This window comes from Gymnoscopelus braueri, assembly GCF_963280865.1.
Source record: "Gymnoscopelus braueri genome assembly, chromosome: 12".
NCBI lineage: Eukaryota > Metazoa > Chordata > Actinopteri > Myctophiformes > Myctophidae > Gymnoscopelus > Gymnoscopelus braueri.
The window spans coordinates 42,140,580-42,160,505 of record NC_137614.1 but is presented as its reverse complement, the minus strand read 5'-3'; the positions used below and the strand labels follow the sequence as shown (position 1 = coordinate 42,160,505).

General features: G+C 43.1%; 1 protein-coding gene across 1 annotated transcript in view; it reads right to left on the bottom strand.

The window, feature by feature from the left end:
• Nucleotides 1-432: 432 nt before the first annotated feature.
• Nucleotides 433-19,926, bottom strand: part of LOC308096293 (copine-9-like) — a gene marked incomplete at both ends in the record, with an annotated part of 121,719 nt that continues 102,225 nt past the window's right edge. The window contains 4 exon segments of the mRNA XM_080443680.1: nt 433-615; nt 3,319-3,392; nt 10,136-10,193; nt 14,971-15,073. Coding sequence (XP_080299806.1) covers nt 433-615; nt 3,319-3,392; nt 10,136-10,193; nt 14,971-15,073 — 418 coding nt within the window.

Below are 19,926 nucleotides of genomic sequence, written 5' to 3'. Positions count from 1 at the left end.
GTGAAACATTTCTAAAAAGTTTAGGCATGAGGGGTAAGGCAGCGCGCAAGATAGGGCCCATAGTGTCTTCATTCAGAGAACAACAGTTTTCTTTCCATCCATCTAACAGAAACTAATCTAGACGAGGGAGGCCAGGTGAATGTCAGAAGCTTGATGGTAAATACAAACTAGCAGTAGGGCACGAGTTGAGAACCACTGGACTAAACTGTACGTCTGCATAGTGAGATGAAGTGTGGACGAGATTCAGAGGTGGAAGTTAAAATAGGCTGAGTTCTGAGGACGAAGGTGCAAAACAGCTGTCAAAGCAGGTAATGATGATAAATAATGACATTTCTCTACTCTCCTGCAAAAATGACAAAGGATGAGCTGAGCGATGAAAAGGGAGAGAAAGGCGATCTCGAAGTCGGAGGCTGAGAGACGAGTGTGCGGGCTTCACATGTGGCCATGTAACTCCGGTAGCGAGGAGGTGGAGAGGGCTGGCCGCGGTTCGATCCCCCGGCTCTTCATGAAGGACAGCAGCTGATCGGGAATCTCGGCCAGCACGTCCTTAGCCAGCCGCGCCATGCTCAGGACCTGGTTCCCAGTGCGGTCCATGTAGTCCCGGAAGGGAACGAACTGGAGCAAAGGAGGCAGAGGATGTTATGTGGGAGATCTGTGATCCTGACGGTCTGATATCCATTCGGTACTTATCTTTTACAGTTGTGATCACACCAGATTAACAGTGAATAGAACTAATCGATTCAATCGACTATAAACACTAACCGATAATTGATAAAAGAATCGGTTTCTAAAAATAGCAATTTTTTTTTCACAACACCGTTGTAGTACAACCCCATTTTTTATTACACATTTTTCAGGTCAATTCGTTGATAACAAGTAAAAAACACACTTCTCAATTAATCAATTAATCGAAACATTTATCGATAGAGAAATCGCTAATAAGAAAATCGATAGTTGCAGCCTTGCAACAGCAGAATATATCAATAGTAGGAAAGAGCAAGTTTAGCAAAAATCACAGATTATTTTTAACTGTTTAAATGTCCACAAGAAATTCTCAACCCATGAGTGCAGTACACATCTCACAACATTGCAAACACATCTGTTTTCTATTCATTGTATCATAATGATTACTATCGTTGGAACCTCTGTTCTCTGTGAAGGCATGCGATTAAAAAACGTTTCATATGGTATTTCAGGCAACACAGAGTGAGTAGTTAATTATAATTTGTGGGTGTAATATCCTTTTAAGCACGTAGCTGTAAGCCAGTCAAAGGAAAGTTGGAGGACACAATGTAATGGAGAATGTGTTCTTTCCATAATCAGGCAGTGTTCTAGAATCTAGAGTGCATACAAACTACTAGATTATTTATCATTTAGAACATCATACCTGCTAATTGACATTTTTGTCCATTGGAGTATGTACTGTACAGTAGCTGATATTCTTTGACAGCATTTGTGGTCAATCAAAAAAATAATATGCAAAGGATTATGAATGGTGAGAAGGTCATTGTTGAGAAATAAACCCTGGGGTCTTTTCACCATGAAGGGAATTATTTAGGTATTATTCATTATCCGTCTTTACATGGCTACTTAAAAGCAATAAAGCAATTAATAAATTGACACACGATCTAACAACAAAATGATTTCACTGATTTGAAAATAATTCAATTGCTTTGTGGTAAAGAAAGATTATGCCAGGTAGGCCTACATCCAACGCAACAGGTCGGCTCGCAAAACTCGCCTCTAATGTTTTCAAAAACATTCTTTAGTGTACTGTTTAGCTGTAAAATGACATTGTGTGTTTTTAGAAGTGAGTCAGTGCTAGGGGGTGAGGTGGAATTTGAAGAGGTGAGTGCTAGGCGGTGAGTCTGCAGTTCTGACTGCTCGGGAGGCAGAGAGCGTCTCCAGCAGGGCGGGAATGTCAGGGAGGCCACGAAGGCCATGGCCGCCGTGGCCCCTCAGTTTGGCCTTGTGCCCCTCAAAAAAAAAAGGCTTGCCCTGAGGCCACAGTGGTCTTAATGCCCCAGCTGCCTGTACCACTTTCTCCTCTTTATCTTTCTTGTCAATATGTAGACACCAGTGTCTCTTTCTTGTCAGGTAGACACCAGTGTCTTTTGTTGAGATTCTGAATTCTTAACTCCCCTGAGTCCCCATCTTTAACCCATTAAGACCTGAGGCGATTCTTAAAAATGTTTTCTAAATCCTAACAGTTTTTTGAAAAAAAAATGAAAAAAAGTTTCACGATTTTTCAAAAATAGCAGATATACAAGCTCGTAGCGCGGCACTCGGTGCCGCGCTATGAGCTTGTATATCTGCTATTTTTGAATAGCCAAAGAAATCTAAAGTGACACAGATGCGTTCCAGGTATTAATGGGTTAAACCAATCCAGTGACTTTGATTGGTGCGGGCTGAGCATGGATCAGATTGTAAATACCGTATTTTTTTTATTTCACTGCAGATAGTCTACATATTACATTTAAAATCATCCTTAACCCTTAAATGCAATAAATCTTGTTTTATTTGAAGGCCTTCCTGCCCTGGCATTTGCCAAAAATGGACAACACCAAAGGCCAAGTGGCCTTGCCCCTAAAATGACAAAATTCCAGGCCTGGATCTCCAGTCAGTATTGAAACAGAATCCACGAGTATTACCCATACCATATCGATGAACAATTTCAGTATTTCAGTCTAATTGTGACAAAGCTGCAATAATAAAACTCCAATTCTGTGGAGCGACTGTATACAGTATTGTGTATGACCCATATTAACCGTCTGAGATGTAATTTAATTGTACAGCAGGGTACTAATGTTTCCAACTATAGACTTACAACTACTGTACATGAGCCCACACATGCACAAGCCTCAATGCATAAGTAGGCTATTAAGTTAACTATGTCCCTATACTCCCCGTACAAGCTTTATCCTGTGCTACCATAATCCCATGAGGAAGGATAAATAAACTACTGAATGAACATGGTAATTCTTGAATGGGCAAAATGTATTTATGACTGTTTGCATACTTGGATATCAACCAATCAAGTTGGAGCGAGAGCTACTTATAATCGTCTGCAAATTAGCATCAATTAGCTTAGTATTAAGCCGATAATATCCAACAACCGATGTATGCTTTTTCCCCCTTTTTTTCAGAAAAGGGTTTGTTTACAGCGTCAAAAGAGAGAGACAAACTTAAATATTTTTTTAACCACTAATGCTTTGTGAGCTTGTCAATCAGGCTCAGCTATGTTCAACCAAGCATAATTCACCCTTAAGTCATTAACCATATTCACCAGCCCATGATGTAACATAGCCGGTGGCTTACCTGAACGATGTCCCGCTCTGCCAGGCGACCTCTGGACGACACCCTGACCTCATCCCCGTCCAACTCCTCCATGGCTGAGAGAGAGAGAGAGAGAGAGAGAGAGAGAGAGAGAGAGAGAGAGAGAGAGAGAGAGAGAGAGAGAGAGAGAGAGAGAGAGAGAAGTAGGCAGCAGAAGAAAAAGGTCATGGGGAGTTAAAAAAAGAGATGCTTTCGAGAAAATGCAAAGTGTGAAAGAATGTACTGTATATCTATCTATACTTTAATTTACGGAATCTCTGTCCGTGTGTCTGTCCCCTGAATTTCGTCCCGTGGAAAGCCAACATTTTAACCACTGAGCCAAAGGGAATTCCCCATAGCTCAAGAGAGATATTAGACTTTTAGGCCATCAGACTGAGGCGGCGAGCCACTCTGCTACACGTGATATATATACGACCCAAGGTGTGCAGAGCCGAACAGCAATTCGAACGGACCAACGGTTTCCGAGAACCGTCCGGCAAATCACGAATATCCGTACCTGCCGGCCCGAAGGCCTGAGAAAGTGTTGGAACTTGACTTTACTTTTGGTACTTTCAGTATATCATGATGCCAATACTTTTGTACTAAAATGTGAATACGGAACTTTCACTTGTAACAGAATATTTCTGCATGCTGGTATTGCTTCTTTTACTTACAGTATGTACAGTATGTGTGTACTTCTTCCACCACTGCCATTCAATATTTTTTTGGGAACACATACAGTACATTTTGCACCAACTCTATTAGTGGAGATATCAGGTGGGAATCCTGTGGGGGGTGCTGGAGGGTCTGTTTGATGAGGTGGTGGAATATGCTGCTGGCGGATGGACGATAACACATCCATTAAAAGAGTGACTGACTGGGAAATCCAAAAGAAATGGTGCAAAGGCAAGGGAGCTGCACCGTGTCTGTGTGGGAGATTACAGTAGGTTGTGAGGATTAGAGGATTTTAAAAAGAGAGTTGGGTCTCCAGGATAATGTCTAAGTCAAAACTTTGCACATTCTGTGAAATTAAACATGATTTTGGTACAAAACCTATGTGCCCAAGATATGTCAAACTCGCTCCATATTGAAACAGGTTGTTAGGTGGGTACTAGTACACGTTGTGGCAGACATACTCTCCATATCTGTCTACAGTAGGTGGCCAGTGACTGTGTGTGTGTGAGCCGTGTGTGTTGTGATTTGGTGTTTCTAGAATGCGCCAGATTTGTTTTTCTTCACCCCGGAAACTCGCGTCTTTGTTTATGATTAAACACAAACGAGAAGCCTCTCTGAGAGTAGCCTAAATGATAACCTCACAATGCCAAAAAACAAACAGCTATTGCAAAGTTTTAGAAAAAGGCGAGATTGGAGGAGCAGCAGCAGGTGCCTGATTGCGAACGCGGAAGGAGGCGCGGCGAAGCCGCGCCTCCGACCAAGTGGAGCTTACTATGTATCCCTGCTCAGGTTGTGTGTCTGTCTGTGTGCATGCACTACCTATGTAGAGGGCGCCAGAGTGCAGGAATTTAGACAATGCTCTGATTTAAATGCAACACCACACACGCACGCACGCACGCACGCACGCACGCACGCACGCACGCACGCACGCACGCACGCACGCACGCACGCACACACACACACACACACACACACACACACACACACACACACACACACACACACACACACACACACACACACACTTCTCTCCCCATCACAGTGAAATAACACGGATTACAAGTCCGTAAATACACAATATTTTCGAGCTGCGTTCGCTTCCAGCGTTCGCGCGTCTTACTTGTATTAATGCAAATACAGAATGTATTGTTGACATCAACTCCTCGGAGGAGTTGGAGCCTGAGGGGTTCACCTTGTCAGCCGTCAAACTCCAGAACAGCGTCCGCCCTTCAAGTTAAAGGTCACAATTGGATTTTTCTTTTTTGCCGAATGGCTTTTCGTTGATTGTCCCTATGTTATCTGCTGCTATGCTATGGGTTGCTATGTTGCTTGTTAAGATTTGGAATATTGTTGCGAGTTGCGACTTGCTGTTGTGCACTATGCAATATGCTGTGTGAGAAGCGGGTGATGCCGTATAATGAAGTCTGTCAGTGTGTGTGTGTGTGTGTGTGTGTGTGTGTGTGTGTGTGTGTGTGTGTGTGTGTGTGTGTGTGTGTGTGTGTGTGTGTGCGTGCGCGCGCGCGCGCGCACGAGCGCTTACTTGCTACGAGTGACAAAGTCACAAGTTGACACGGAACCAGTAGATTACCAACCCAGTACTATGGTGCTAGTGAAGGCTGGGAGAGTGTGTTGTTATTGTTGTTTTATTGTCGTTATAGCTTATGTTTGGGAATGTGTTGGGATGAAGTGTCTTGTAGCAGCCTACTAACTGAACGATTGGTTTGATTTTTTTGAACGATGTCAGGCGGTCAACGGGACCGCCGTGACATCGCGACACCTGTCAATCTCCAAGACACCTGACTTAATATCTATAAGAAATTGAAGACAAAAATAAGAATGAATGGCCCCTGAAAATGATCAAGTGATAAAGCGGATGTGACGCCTCCTTCCCACTTCCGCTTTTCTTTACAGTCGCGCAAATTTATCCAAATCCAAATTATCTAAGCATAGCTTTCTGCTTAGCAGAAATGGAAATTAAAAAAAATAAAATGTAAAGATTTTTTAAGATATATTTTCGTGAACGGAAATGACGAACGGATGACACCGTCCTGTCTCGGAATACGTGAGGTGTAGTAAGTCCAGACCCTATATAGCATTCAGAGATTGTGGAATAGTTGTCTGGCTACGTGAGACTACCCTAAACCTAACCCCAGCCTGATCTCCAGAGATCTCCGTAACATTGCACGGATCCAGTGCACTTCATTCCGTGGATAGTCGCCTAGAAACCCCGAAATTGCGTGCATATGTACGGCGAGTCCCACGGTGGGCGTAACCAGTCGCAACCCGGAAAAACCCGGAAGCAGAGCAGTCCCCACAACAAAATTTACGATTCTGTGCCTATCGGTACATAACTCAAACGGCGCTGAGTAGGCACAGGCGAACGTCACACCGTTCAGGACGGCAACTCGTCGCCTTAGCTCCCTCGGTGGTCCTTCACGGGGTGACAGTTCGCCTGTGACTGCGCGCCTCCGTCATGGTTTAGTCACAATGGGGGAGATGCGAGGCGGCTATGCACGGAATTTCGGGTTTTTCCGTGTCTATTCACGGAATTTCAAAAACGTTCAAAGAGAACGTTTCCTCTGGAGATCGGGTTGCTAACCCCAGTAGTACATCAAAGTTAAGTACGTCAGACATACTCTCCATATTGAAACAGGTTGTTGGATGGGTACTTACTGGTACTTGTATAAGTACTAGTTGAACTAGTACAAGTTATGTCAGACATACATACAGTAATCTCTTCGAATTGAAACAGGACGTTGGGTTCAAGTGAGGAGGACACACTTTGTTACTCACTGCATGTCATCTCAATTAAACTGAATGTGAAATGCATTTTGTTTTGTACTGTCCATATGATCATGATTACAAATATGTATGATTATTACTGTGTACCACCAGGCAATTAGCCTACAGTGAACTGATTATAGAAATGATTATCCTTAGGTGTGATTAAGATAGGTCTTAATGACATGAAGAAGAACCTGGTTATTTTTTCTGAGCAATTGTCTAATTTATTCAGGCTTGTAAACAGAAGTAACCTGGGTTATTAGAATAGTTGCATTAATGCAACACACATCTAATTAAACCAATTATCTGCCAGTCATCAGAGTGTAAATGCAGCCACTGCAAGTTACTGTGGATACCAGTGACGAGATAGTAGCCTACACATCTTTAGTAGCCTACTCAGATAGTACATCATTAGCAGAGATGGGTGAAAATACATCAATTCATTTTTTTATACAAATTACAAATACTGGGTCAAAAACGTTATCACAATACAAATACTAAATACTGGTCTGAGAAATGTGCATATTAGTACACAACGTTAGTACTCAGTAGTACGAGTACACAGTAAAATCATTAGGGTTTGTTTCCGTATCTTAGTGAAGCACGGTGGCTCCAGAGGGACACACACTGTCACCAAGAGTTGCTGCCAAGAGGCTCTATGCACAGCAGCCATATTGGAAAGAAATTGGGCCTCTTCCTTACTTCCTTCACAGGTTTTACCAATCCTCCTATAATTTGAGAAACCTCTGTGGTGGTGGTGAGACAAAAACTGTCTGCCCGGTTCTCCTCAGTGGCTGGAGCAATTGATCTGAATTTGCACACAGCCATTGACCATTACCATGCCCACGGAACTGCGAAGCCCGTTTTTCGATATCACCAAATCTCTTATTAGCGTTTTTGTGTAAACAAATGTCGCCATGGTTATGAGGCTGCCCAGCTATGGGACAAACTTCCTCCCGGGTTGCCAGATCATGTGTGCATATCCCCCCACGGATGCGTCGACCGGGTATGGACTAGTGATACTAATTAAGCTCTGTTCCATTTAGTGTAGCACATAACCCCCATAACTCTGAGAGTGTACAAATGGAACCAAATGGACCCATTTGGTTCCATTTGTACACTCTCAGAGTTACACACCCGTAAGGGGCCATTTGAAACCCCCCTCAAGGAACTTTGAGACCCACTGGTGTAGCAGAGTGTTTCCGGTGAGCCAACATGCACAATATCAGCCCCCTGACTCTGTTTGACCAGAATGGAACAGAGCCTTCATTAGTATCATTGGTAACACGGTACACCTGTGCAGGAAGTATGGAAGAGGCCCAATTTCTTTCCAATATGGCTGCTGTGCAAGTGTGCATAGAGCCAGTATGTTTGACCTTGTGACCTCCAGACACAGCTGAGTGGCTTCAGTTCCACAAGTCAATTGACCAACTGTGTGGGAAACATTGTACCCAAACACGCACACGCACACGCACGCACGCACGCACGCACGCACGCACGCACGCACGCACGCACGCACGCACGCACGCACGCACGCACGCACGCACGCACGCACGCACGCACGCACGCACGCACGCACACACACACACACACACACACTGTGGCTTGCTGCATTGATCTGTGTACAAACTTCATTCCATCGACTTGACTTCAGTAATAGACTCCCCATTGGGTTGGGGGGGGGGAAGGGGGTGTTCCGAATTGCAATTGGTTGCACATCAACACCCCTGTTGTTGATGTGCAGCCGATTGTAATTCGGATGATACATCTCAGTGGTTGAAGAAGATTTTTGTGTCTGTGGGTTTTATAAATACATTTTCCCATTTCCTGGAAAGCAACGGTTTTAGACATTAGTAGTCTTGCGTGGGCCAGACTACTATTCCACAATCTCTGAATGCTATATAGAGTTTGGAACTACACCACCCCAAAGCTGAGAAAGGACGCTGTCATTCCGTTGTATGTATCATAAGTAAGTGTATCATTAAAATGTATATTTTAACCCATTAAGAAGCCGATTCAACAGTTTTCTGAAAAAAGTATGTTTCTATATCAGTGGTGCTCAAACTTTTTCATGTCAAGGACCCCCAAAATGATATGTATTTGGCCGCCGACCCCCATCTCAAAATATTTTGTTCCAGGGACTCCCAGAAGCTAAGATTTGAGTTAAAAATGTTCGCTTTAAAAGAATATATATTCAAAGATTTGCACACATTTTCACGATTTTTCAGAAATCAACATTGATTGGATAAAAAGAAATCTACAAGCTCGTAGCGCGGCACCGAGTGCCGCGCTACGAGCTTGTAGATTTTTTTTTATTTATGCATGAGCTTGTATATCTGCTATTTTTGAATAGCCAAAGTATAAAATAATGCTTTTTAGCTCAAATCAATAAATGACACAGATGCGTTCTAGGTCTTAATGGTTAATAGTCATTTATGCCAAGCAGCAAGCTATATCGTATATGCTTCAAATAATGAGATTTACGGTAGTAAAAAATTATCGCGACTGCAAAGACGAGACGGAAGCCGGGAAGAGGCGGGACATTGTTTTCAGCGCTTCCGTGCTCCAGACTGTATTGTGGGAGGCAACAGCCAAGCACAGTGGCGGAAAAAGTACTCCATTTTTTTACTTAAGTAAAAGTATCAATACTGCAATGTAGAAGTACTCTGTTACAAGTAAAAGTCCGGAATTCAAAATTGACTTGAGTAAAAGTACAAACGTATTGGTATCAAAAAGTACCAAAAGTAAAAGTACTAAAATGTTTGAAAATAGCAGATCTAAAAGCTCACAACGCGTCGCATCGGGACGCGTTGTGAGCTTGTAGATCGGCTATTTTCAAATAGCCTATGTATAAAATAGGGCTAAAGTGGTTGATGTATGTTTTATAATATAATCATTTATATCTGCAAAGTAACTAGTAACTAAAGTTTTCAAATAATTGTAGTGGAGTAAAAGTACAATATTTGCCTCTGAGATGTAGTGGAGTAGAAGTAAAAGTATTGGAAATAATTGGAAATACTCAAGTAAAGTACAAATAACTCAAAATTGTACTTGAGTACAGTACTTAAGTAAATGTACTTAGTTACTTTCCACCACTGGACAAGCACGACACTGACTATATAAATGAGGTGAAACTGTGAGTGAAGGGTTGAACACTTGAACCCTACCGTCCCCCTATTCTGTGAAAATGTCAGATCTACAAGCTCACAACATGCTGCGACGCATTGAGCTTGTATGTCTGCTATTTTCACCGAAGAGATTTGTTGTAGAGGGGAAAAAAGGAGGGGGCTTAGTAAAGACCCCTGGGGGACTCTGGTGAACACAGTATATATACACAGGGTTTAAGGGGTTAAACACTCACCATCGAACTCAGCAGGTCCCACTCCTACGATGATGATGGACATGGGTAGAGAGGCTGCCTAGAGACACACAGAGAGTACAAATACTCACATCAGAGGGTTACGTTGGTGCTTTAGGTATATTTTGAGGTCAATACTTTAGTACTTTGTACAACAATTTTGAACACAGACCCTTTACTTGTAGTCAGGGAATATATGTCGTATCTGGGAATAAATTCCTTACCAAGAAATTTCTTCATCAATGTGTTTGTAAAGGTGTCTAGTAACACATCTAACAAAGACTGAAATGCAGTTTCCCTAGGGGAATTTTTGACAGCTGCTGAAAGTTGGGGTACCCACCATAACCTTATGCGGGGAAAAAAATCAAAATGTAATTCTGTTTTAGGGCGCGCTCCCACCAAAACATGGTCGGCTAGCGTTAAACTGAGGTTGTGCGCGGCCACAGTTTTTTGCAGCCAGCGGATTCTAAAAAACGGGAGTGACCCACCTGTCACTCACTTTCAAGACCCTCCCCGTAGCCCGCACCGCCTTCTGCCTTGAGCACCATGTTGCTTCCTGAGTCTTGGGACGGTCCGCCTTCGACTCACCCGATTGGACAGAGGGGGAAAATCTGCTCCTGCCTCCAGCAGTTTTATGCTTCAAATGGACAAGTCGTGTAGAGCGGATAAACGCACGGTCTGCGCGACAGGCGGAAAGATCCGCTCTTGCGTGAATCCACGCATTTACATTGACAAAGCATTGGCAGATTCTGCCCCAGAGGTAAAATTTAAGTGCGGTGGGAGCGCGCCCTTAAAGGGTTAGTTCAGATTAAAAATAAATTAATTTAAAAAACTAGCGTCATTTGTATTGTTGACCTATTTCTACCAAATAGAGCAGGTTTCGTTCAATTTCGACCCCTCTGTCACATGGTACTATTTTTTGTGTCATATATTTTGTGCGTGAGTAGGCTGCAGCGGCGCAGTGATTCTGGACACAAACATTAGTACCATGTGACAGAGGGGTCGAAGTTGAACGAAACCTGCTCTATATGGTAGAAATAGGTCACCAATACAAATGACGCTAGTTTTTTTAATTAATTTATTTTGAATGAGCGCCCCCCACCAAATCTACTAATCTACCGGAACTACTTCATATTTATCAGAACCGGACCATAACTCTGACCACGGGACTCGGGCAATCAATTAATACCTTTGCAACCACTACATTAATGGTAAGTATTTCCTACAGAAAATACTCAAAAAATCTGAACTAACCCTTTAAGTAGCTGAGGGGTCAGGGCGCGCTCCCACCGCACTTTTATTTTACCTCTGGGGCGGAATCTGCCAATGCTTTGTCAATGCAAATGTGTGGATTCTTGAAAAAAAATGTGCAAGACCATGAATCCACGCATTTGCATTGACAAAGCATTGGCAGATTCCGCCCCAGAGGTAAAATAAAAGTGCGGTGGGAGCGCGCCCTCAAACAATTTTTATGATTCTGAATCCATTGCAAGCATTTTATTTTTCACCAAAACCACTTTTGTGTAAAAAGCCCATCTCAATGGGCTTTTTACACAAAAAATTACCTGGAAAAGGTTGGCTATGGCCGTTTTTAGCCCAAGGAGTGGTTTTGGTGCAAAACAAATGCTTGCAATGGACTCAGAATCATAAAAATACCCTAGTTTAACCCCTCACATCCTACTTAAAACAGAATTACATTTAGATTTTTTTCCCCGCATAAGGTTATGGTGGATACCCCAACTTTCAGCAGCTGTCAAAAATTCCCCTAGGGAAACTGCATTTCAGTCTTTATGAGATGTGTTACTAGACACTTTTACAAACACAGGAATTTATTCCCAGATTTTTGAAATATCCCCTGACTATTGTAAGGGCGCGCTCCCACCGCACTTTTATTTTACCTCAGGGGTAGAATCTGCCAATGCTTTGTCAATGCAAATGCGTGGATTCCTGGTCTTGCGGATTTTTTCCAAGAATCCACGCATTTGCATTGACAAAGCATTGGCAGATTCTGCCCCAGAGGTAAAATAAAAGTGCGGTGGGAGCGCATCTGCCAATGCTTTGTCAATGCAAATGCGTGGATTCATGGTCTTGCGGATTTTTTCCAAGAATCCACGCATTTGCATTGACAAAGCATTGGCAGATTCCGCCCCAGAGGTAAAATAAAAGTGCGGTGGGAGCGTGCGCAAGAGCGGATCTTTCCGCCTGTCGCGCAGACCTTGCGTTTATCCGCTCTAGACGACTTGTCCATTTGAAGCATAAAACTGCTGGAGGCAGGAGCTGATTTTCCCCCTCTGTCCAATCGGGTGAGTCGAAGGCGGACCGCCCCAAGACTCAGGAAGCACCTTGGTGCTCAAGGCAGCAGGCGGTGAGGGCTACGGGGAGGGTCCTGAAAGTGAGTGACAGGTGCATCACTCACGTTTTTTAGAATCCGCTGGCTGCAAAAAACTGTACACCTGCGTTTAACGCTAGCCGACCATGTTTTGGTGGGAGCGTGCCCTAGAGTTGGCTGGCCGCTGTTAAACGCAGGTTGTGCGCGGCCACAGTTTTTTGCAGCCAGCGGATTCTAAAAAACGGGAGTGACGTGCCTGTCACTCACTTTCAGGACCGTCCCCGTAGCCCGCACAGCCTGCTGCCTTGAGCACCATGTTGCTTCCTGAGTCTTGAGACGGTCCGCCTTCGACTCACCCGATTGGACAGAGGGAGAAAATCAGCGCCTGCCTCCAGCAGTTTTATGCTTAGTCGCGGAGAGCAGATAAACGCAAGGTCTGCGCGACTAGCGGAAAAATCTGCTCTTGCGTGAATCAACGCATTTGCATTGACAATGCATTGGCAGATTCTGCAAACAGCGGCCAGCCAACTCTTGGTGGGAGCGCGCCCTAAGGGCGCGCTCCCACCAAGAGTTGGCTGGCCGCTGTTAAACGCAGGTTGTGCGCGGCCACAGTTTTTTGCAGCCAGCGGATTCTAAAAAACGGGAGTGTCGCGCCTGTCACTCACTTTCAGGACCCACTGCCTGCTGCCTTGAGCACCATGTTGCTTCCTGAGTCTTGAGACAGTCCGCCTTCCACTCACCCGATTGGACAGAGGGAGAAAATCGGCTCCTGCCTCCAGCACTTTTATGCTTAGTCGCGGAGAGCAGATAAACGCAAGGTCTGCGCGACTAGCGGAAAAATCTGCTCTTGCGTGAATCAACGCATTTGCATTGACAATGCATTGGCAGATTCTGCAAACAGCGGCCAGCCAACTCTTGGTGGGAGCGCGCCCTAACAGAGTATTTTTACATTGTGGGATTGCTAGTTTTACTCAAGTAAATAATCTGAGAATTCTTCCACCACCAGAAACTGAAAGGAAATATCCTCTCCTATATGTTCCACTTTACAGAATTTCAATGATAGCTGCAGGTACATAATGGTATACAGAGGATTCAGAATCACTTAGCGGAAAGTGGAACAGCCTCTCGAACATTGATAACAGCTATTGATAAAAGTATTGACTTCTTTCTCAGATTAGAGGGCAAGAGAAATGCAGTCACTCTGAGATGTACAAATGTAATTCTCAAGGAATTTGAAAGAAAGGAGCAAAGTGGTCTTCTCAAGGTTGAAAGAAAGGAGCAAAAGGGGCCACGGTGGCGCAGTCGGTAGCGCTGTCGCCTCACAGCTAGAAGGTCCTGGGTTCAATTCCCGCCGGGGACACTGGGGACACTGGGGGCGTGTCTTCTCCTCCGCGTCATCAGCGCCCATACCCTAGGTGGGGTTGGCGAAAGGGCCTACTCTGTGTGGAGTTTGCATGTTCTCCCCGTGTCTCCTAGGGTAGTTAATACCCTCACAAAAACATGCAGTAATCCTGGTCGCTATACCGCCTCCCCCATGACAGCCGGGGCGCCTGATGGAGGGGAGAGGAACATGTTGGAATAACGTGTTCCTTCCACGCGCTACGTCCAACCAGGGAAACTCCCCCCTGTCAGGTGACAAGAAGCTCAGTTGGCTCTCATGCATTGAAGGAGGTCCCTCGGCCCTGGGCTCCCTAGGGTGGCGGGGGGAGTGTAGCGCCCAGGATCACTTAGATAATTGGCACCGGGTGAAAAAGGGTTACAAAATCGTCGGGTAAAAAAAAAAAAAAAAAAAATTAAAGAAAGAAAGGAGCAAAGAAGATGGTTGACCGTCATATTTTCCAAAAGATAAGACAAGTTATGGAAGAGAAAACGTCCTCCCGGAGGGGGCTCCTCATTGGTAGGTGAGTCAGTAGGACACAACAGCAGTGACAACTCAGAAATGTGTGCGGGGAGGAATCAATTGTCATAACGACTAAAGGGAAAAGGGGGTAAAATGCATAAAAGAAAAATAAAGGTGGTTACTAGGGTTAGATTCTTATATATTTTTAAAAAACTTTCATTCTCTTTTAATGTTACTATTAAAGGGCAAGCAAGTACGTGGACAAGTTGTGAGTGAATTAATCAGGGCGAGTGAAATAATGAGGGTGAGGGTGCTGCTTTTACCTAGATAAACTTTAGTACTTGTTCCACTACTGCAGGGGTCTTCAACCTTTTCAGGCCAAGGACCCCCTAGCTGAGAGAGAGATGAAGCAGGGACCCCCTCTATATTGTATAAAATTGTGTTTCAGATTAAACTTTTTTTTTGTTTATTTGGTCTGCTCTTTTTTCAGTTCTCCTCAGAAAAAGGGATGCTAGGGTTCAAGTGGTCAATGTAAAAAAAGAAATCATATCACACAAAGATTTGGCGGACCCCCTGTAGTAACTCTGAGGACCCCCTAGGGGTCCCGGACCCCCTGTTGAAGACCCCTGCACTACTGTATGTAGCACATTGAAGTGAGAGTGTACTTACATTGACCACAGCTTCTTTGGTTTGGATCATGTCAGATATCACTCCATCGGTGACCATCAGCAGCACGAAGTACTGAGAACCATCGGTGATCTCTGCTGCACACCTGGAGAAGGCACGCATACATTACAGTGTCAATTTTGACAGCAAATTTCAATTTAGTTTCAGTCATAGTCTTTTGAATAAAATTTCATTTCGTTTGAGTCGTATTTTAGTCATCAGAAATGTTTTAGTTTTAGTCGACTAAATATCAATCATAAGATTTTAGTTGACTAAATGTAGTTTATTTTGTAGACAAAATAAACTAGGCCTTGATGGCGTCGTAATGACTGATTTTACACTTGGTTGCATGCTGTAAATAGCGGATCTACCAGCTCACAACTGCGACGCGTTGTGCGCTTGTAGATCTGCTATTTTCTCAGTCCCTCCCTAACATTTTAGTCTAGTCTTTATTTGTTGACGAAATTGTCAATATATTTAGTCTTAGTTTTTGGTCATTATAGGTTCGTTTTTATTTCGTTTTCGTCAGTGAAAAAAGGTAGTCGACGAACAATTTTCGTCATAGTTTTAGTCGACGAAATGAACACTGATGCATACATTACAAACGTAAACACACCTATTAGCATCCCCATCCTCCTCTCCTCTAAGGCTGAATCTGAGCTACACTTATTGGAGTTCAGACATCAGACCGCTGAGCAGTAATCAAGGTGAGATCAAACTAGTGTCTAGACTCTAGACTCTAGGTCAACAGCACTCTAGAAGCAGGGCCAAGAAAAGAGCATCTTGTGGAGCAAGGTATAATTTCACTCTACCCATTTTCTAAACAATATTTTTCAATAGCTGCGAATGTGACACCAATCACATTTGCCTCTTGAACCTGTTCAATATCAATATTTTAAAGAACAGTACATAGTATGCATATCATCTGAAAATAGAGTACACTGAGTGCACTTATCCAAAACATAAGGCATGTCAGTGGTAAATACTGAAAAGAGCAGTGGTCCAAGACAACTCCCCTGGGGAATACTGCACTCTACATAATTATGTGAGGAAAACTTCAAACTCCATTTTTAATATGTTAGATTCATCAAAAACACCCGTCCTTGGTTCTGGTGACTCACCCTGCCCTCCTAATATGCGAGGGGGGCGTGTTTTTTCGATTACTTTTTTAATTTATTTAATTTAATTTCTTTTATTGTATTTCATATTTATAATTTTCAAAAAAATATGTTAAAAATAGATCAAAAAGGTTATCGAAAAAACACGGCCCCCTCGCGTATTAGGAGGGCAGGGTGAGTCACCAGAACGAAGGACGGGTGTTTTTGATTAATCTAACATGCTAAAAATGGAGTTTGAGGTTATAATGGGTTTGTATAGGAAGGGGGCGTGTCTGATAAAATGAATATCAAATATCTAAATAATAAATCAAGCCACTTAAAAACGGTCTGGGGAGCTCACAAAAGCATGAGTAGACGATAAAATTACCCAAAGTTTTTTTAAGTGAAAAGTGAAAAGCATTTATTCAAGAATAACTTTTTCCATTGGCTTCCTCAACACTGTAAGAATACTAATGGGTTTGTTATTAGCATCTGAGAGCCAGATCAGAGACCGTATTCTAAACCTGGGGGAATAACCCTCCTTCATATTAAAGTTGAAAATATGAAATATTGGCAATTAAATTTGATCTGGCACAAGTTTAAAGGGACTTTAAACTTGCATCTCTTGCACTGTTCTGATGCGAGAAGAAAAAATAACCCATATTCTGTCTTCTGTGTATTTCTCTATTGACGTGGCGGGAATAAAAACACGCTAGATGAACACGATGATGTCAACAGCAATACGTCAACAGAAATAGAAGACACAGAGTATTTGGTACATGGTGAAGGGTGACTCACCTGACCCTACCACTCCTCCCCCCTACATCTCTGTAGAACAGTGGTTTTCAAAACTTTTCATGCCAAGGACCCCTAAATTGAAATACATTTGGCCACGGACCCCCATCGGAAAATGATTTTTGCCGGGGACCCCCAGAAGCAAAGATTTGAGTTAAAATGTTTGCTTTAAAAAATATATATATTCAAAGATATGCACCAATTTTCAAGATTTTTCAAAAATAGCAGATCTACAAACTCATAGCGCGGTAAAAGCACACCGATAACTTCAACTTCAAATGTATTGTCAGATTATCACATCACAAGTTTATGGGTGTAAAACAGTGCTGAAATGATACTGTGTACATAAATACATACAGTATGTATATATAGAACATTGGTTCTCAAAGTGGGGTCCGTGGACCCCCAGGGGTCCTTGAGGGAGTTCCAGGGGGTCCCCAGCTAAATGATATATTAGGAACCAAATGGACGCTTATGGGTCTGTAACTCAGAGAGTGTACAAATGGAACCAAATGGACCCTAACGGGTCCATTTGGTTCCATTTGTACACACTCAGAGTGAAATTAACATTGATTTTACGATATAAATTGGAGTCCAAGAGATAGAAATGCCATTAAATGGGGGTCCGTAGCCTAATGCATGTCAAACTGGGGGTCCTTGGAAATGGTTAAAATGGTTGAGAATCACTGATATAGAATATTATATATTTATGTATAGAATATTATATATATATATATATATATATATATATATATATATATATATATATATATATATATTTTAACCTTGAAGAATTTAAGTTACAAAATAGATAATCATAGGAAAAGGAACAAAACAACAATATGAAATATAAATAAGGTGAGTATGCAAAACAGATTGAAGAGTGCACTTCAAAGGCAGGCAGGTTTGTTCTGGAGCGCCGGTTCCACGTCAGGGAGGGTTGACTCGAATTTCGCTCAAACCGTCTTCGTCAGTCAGAATAACGAGGACCCGGTAACGCGGCGTGAAATAAAGAATGTGAGGCATGGCCTGGTTCTGCCACGGCCCCTCGTTTCCTCACCAAAAGACAAATACAAGCACTGTGGTCCATGTCTCACCCCCTCCATATCACAGCACATCATCTATTAAGGGATACATCAGTGTCTAGATGTGCGTGTGCGTGTGTCTGCGCGTGTGCGTGTGTGCGTGTGTGTGTGTGTGTCCTGAAACGTCCTTCAGACGGGCTGCTCGTGTGTATCTGTTTGCTCAAGACTACACCCTCTAATACCAGAGAATAACTTGTTCCGCCTGGCTGAGCACAACATTGATCGGTGTGTGTGTGTGTGTGTGTGTGTGTGTGTGTGTGCGTGTGTGTGTGTGTGTGTGTGTGTGTGTGTGTGTGTGTGTGTGTGTGTGTGTGTGTGTGTGTGTGTGTGTGTGTGTGTGTTTATATGTGTGTGGTGTGTGTGCGTGCGTGTGTGTGTGTGTGTGGATGTTAATGGCTGTGTGCATGGGTATGTATACAGTATATGTGTTGGTGCATTTCATGTGTTTATGTTTATTTTGGTATGTGTTGTTTATTCATGGCAATGCACATTGCGTGTGTGTGTGTGTGTGTGTGTGTGTGTGTGTGTGTGTGTGTGTGTGTGTGCGTGTGTGATTATCCTCTCTTACAGGGTATATGAGTGCTTCAGAGGGTTGTAAGTTGTAAGGCTGGTGTAAGATGTGTTGGATCACAGCGCCAGCAGAGCGATTGAAGCATGACTCACAAGTCTGCACTTCTGCTGAAGCACTTCCCCATGAAAGCTTCCCTTCAATTAATAGAATAGTACACTATAGTATCACGATTGCAGATCTCTGTCTCCCGATCTCAAGTCTCGAGAGGGCTCAAGTCAAGTCACGAGTCATTGACGTTGGAGTCCAAGTATTCTTTTTTATTTGATCAAGTAAGTCTAAAGTCATCTACACACACACACACACACACACACACACACACACACACACACACACACACACACACACACACACACACACACACACACACACACACACACACACACACACCAGCAAATGCAAGATACTTGATAATGAAAATAATTATACACATCATAATTTAGCAATATTCAAAACGTATTAAAAAATCACACCCTGTGTGAAGTGGGCGGTGTCTTCCTAGCTAACCACAATACTGAATGGAGTCAACCAATATATATGCTTTGATCTGAAAGAGCCACTTAGTGTCAGCATGTGTCTTGCTAGCTAATCACAATACTGAATGGAGTCGATCAATCATGTACAAAAGATAAATACATTTATCTTTTGTAAAACACACTTTATGATGGACAAAACCATAACTTAAAAAAAACAATAATTTGGTTTTTTTTAAGTTATGGTTGCTTATATAGGGCTATGCACATGTGTCATGTGACACTGGCCAATCACATAGGGCTATGCACATGTGTCATGTGACACTGGCCAATCACAGTCCTGAATAGATTGTGATTGGCCAATCACAGTGCAGGATAATTCTACAAACTTTTAGGGACGGTTTCACTGCCCAAGATATTTGTACATTTTTCCAAATCTCACTTATAGGGGCGGTTTCACCGCCCAAAAATCACACCCAGTGTGAAGTGGGCGGTGTGGTCACAGTGGTCATCACAGTGATGGAAGTTCACTTAAAGAAAAGTAATATTGTGGACCAACCATTGTACACCCCTAACTTAAAAAAAAACATAAATGTGTTTTTTTTAAGTGCATAGTCCTATTTATAGGGCTATGCACATGTGTCATGTTTCACTAGCCAATCACAGTCCTGAATAGACTGTGATTGGCCAATCACGGTGCAGGGTTAGGGGGGTACAATGGTAGGTGGCCAATCACAGCGCAGGGTTGGGGGGGTGCAATGGGTGGGGGGGGTACAATGGTGGCCAATCACAGTGCAGCGAATGTCGATGTCCAAACCTCACATATAGGGGCGGTTTCACCGCCCAAAAAACACTTTGCATACAGGTATTTGTCCAGTCTTATTCAGAACAAAATACTTGACTGTCAGATCAAGAGCCCTTGTTTTGTTTTGTATACAGTT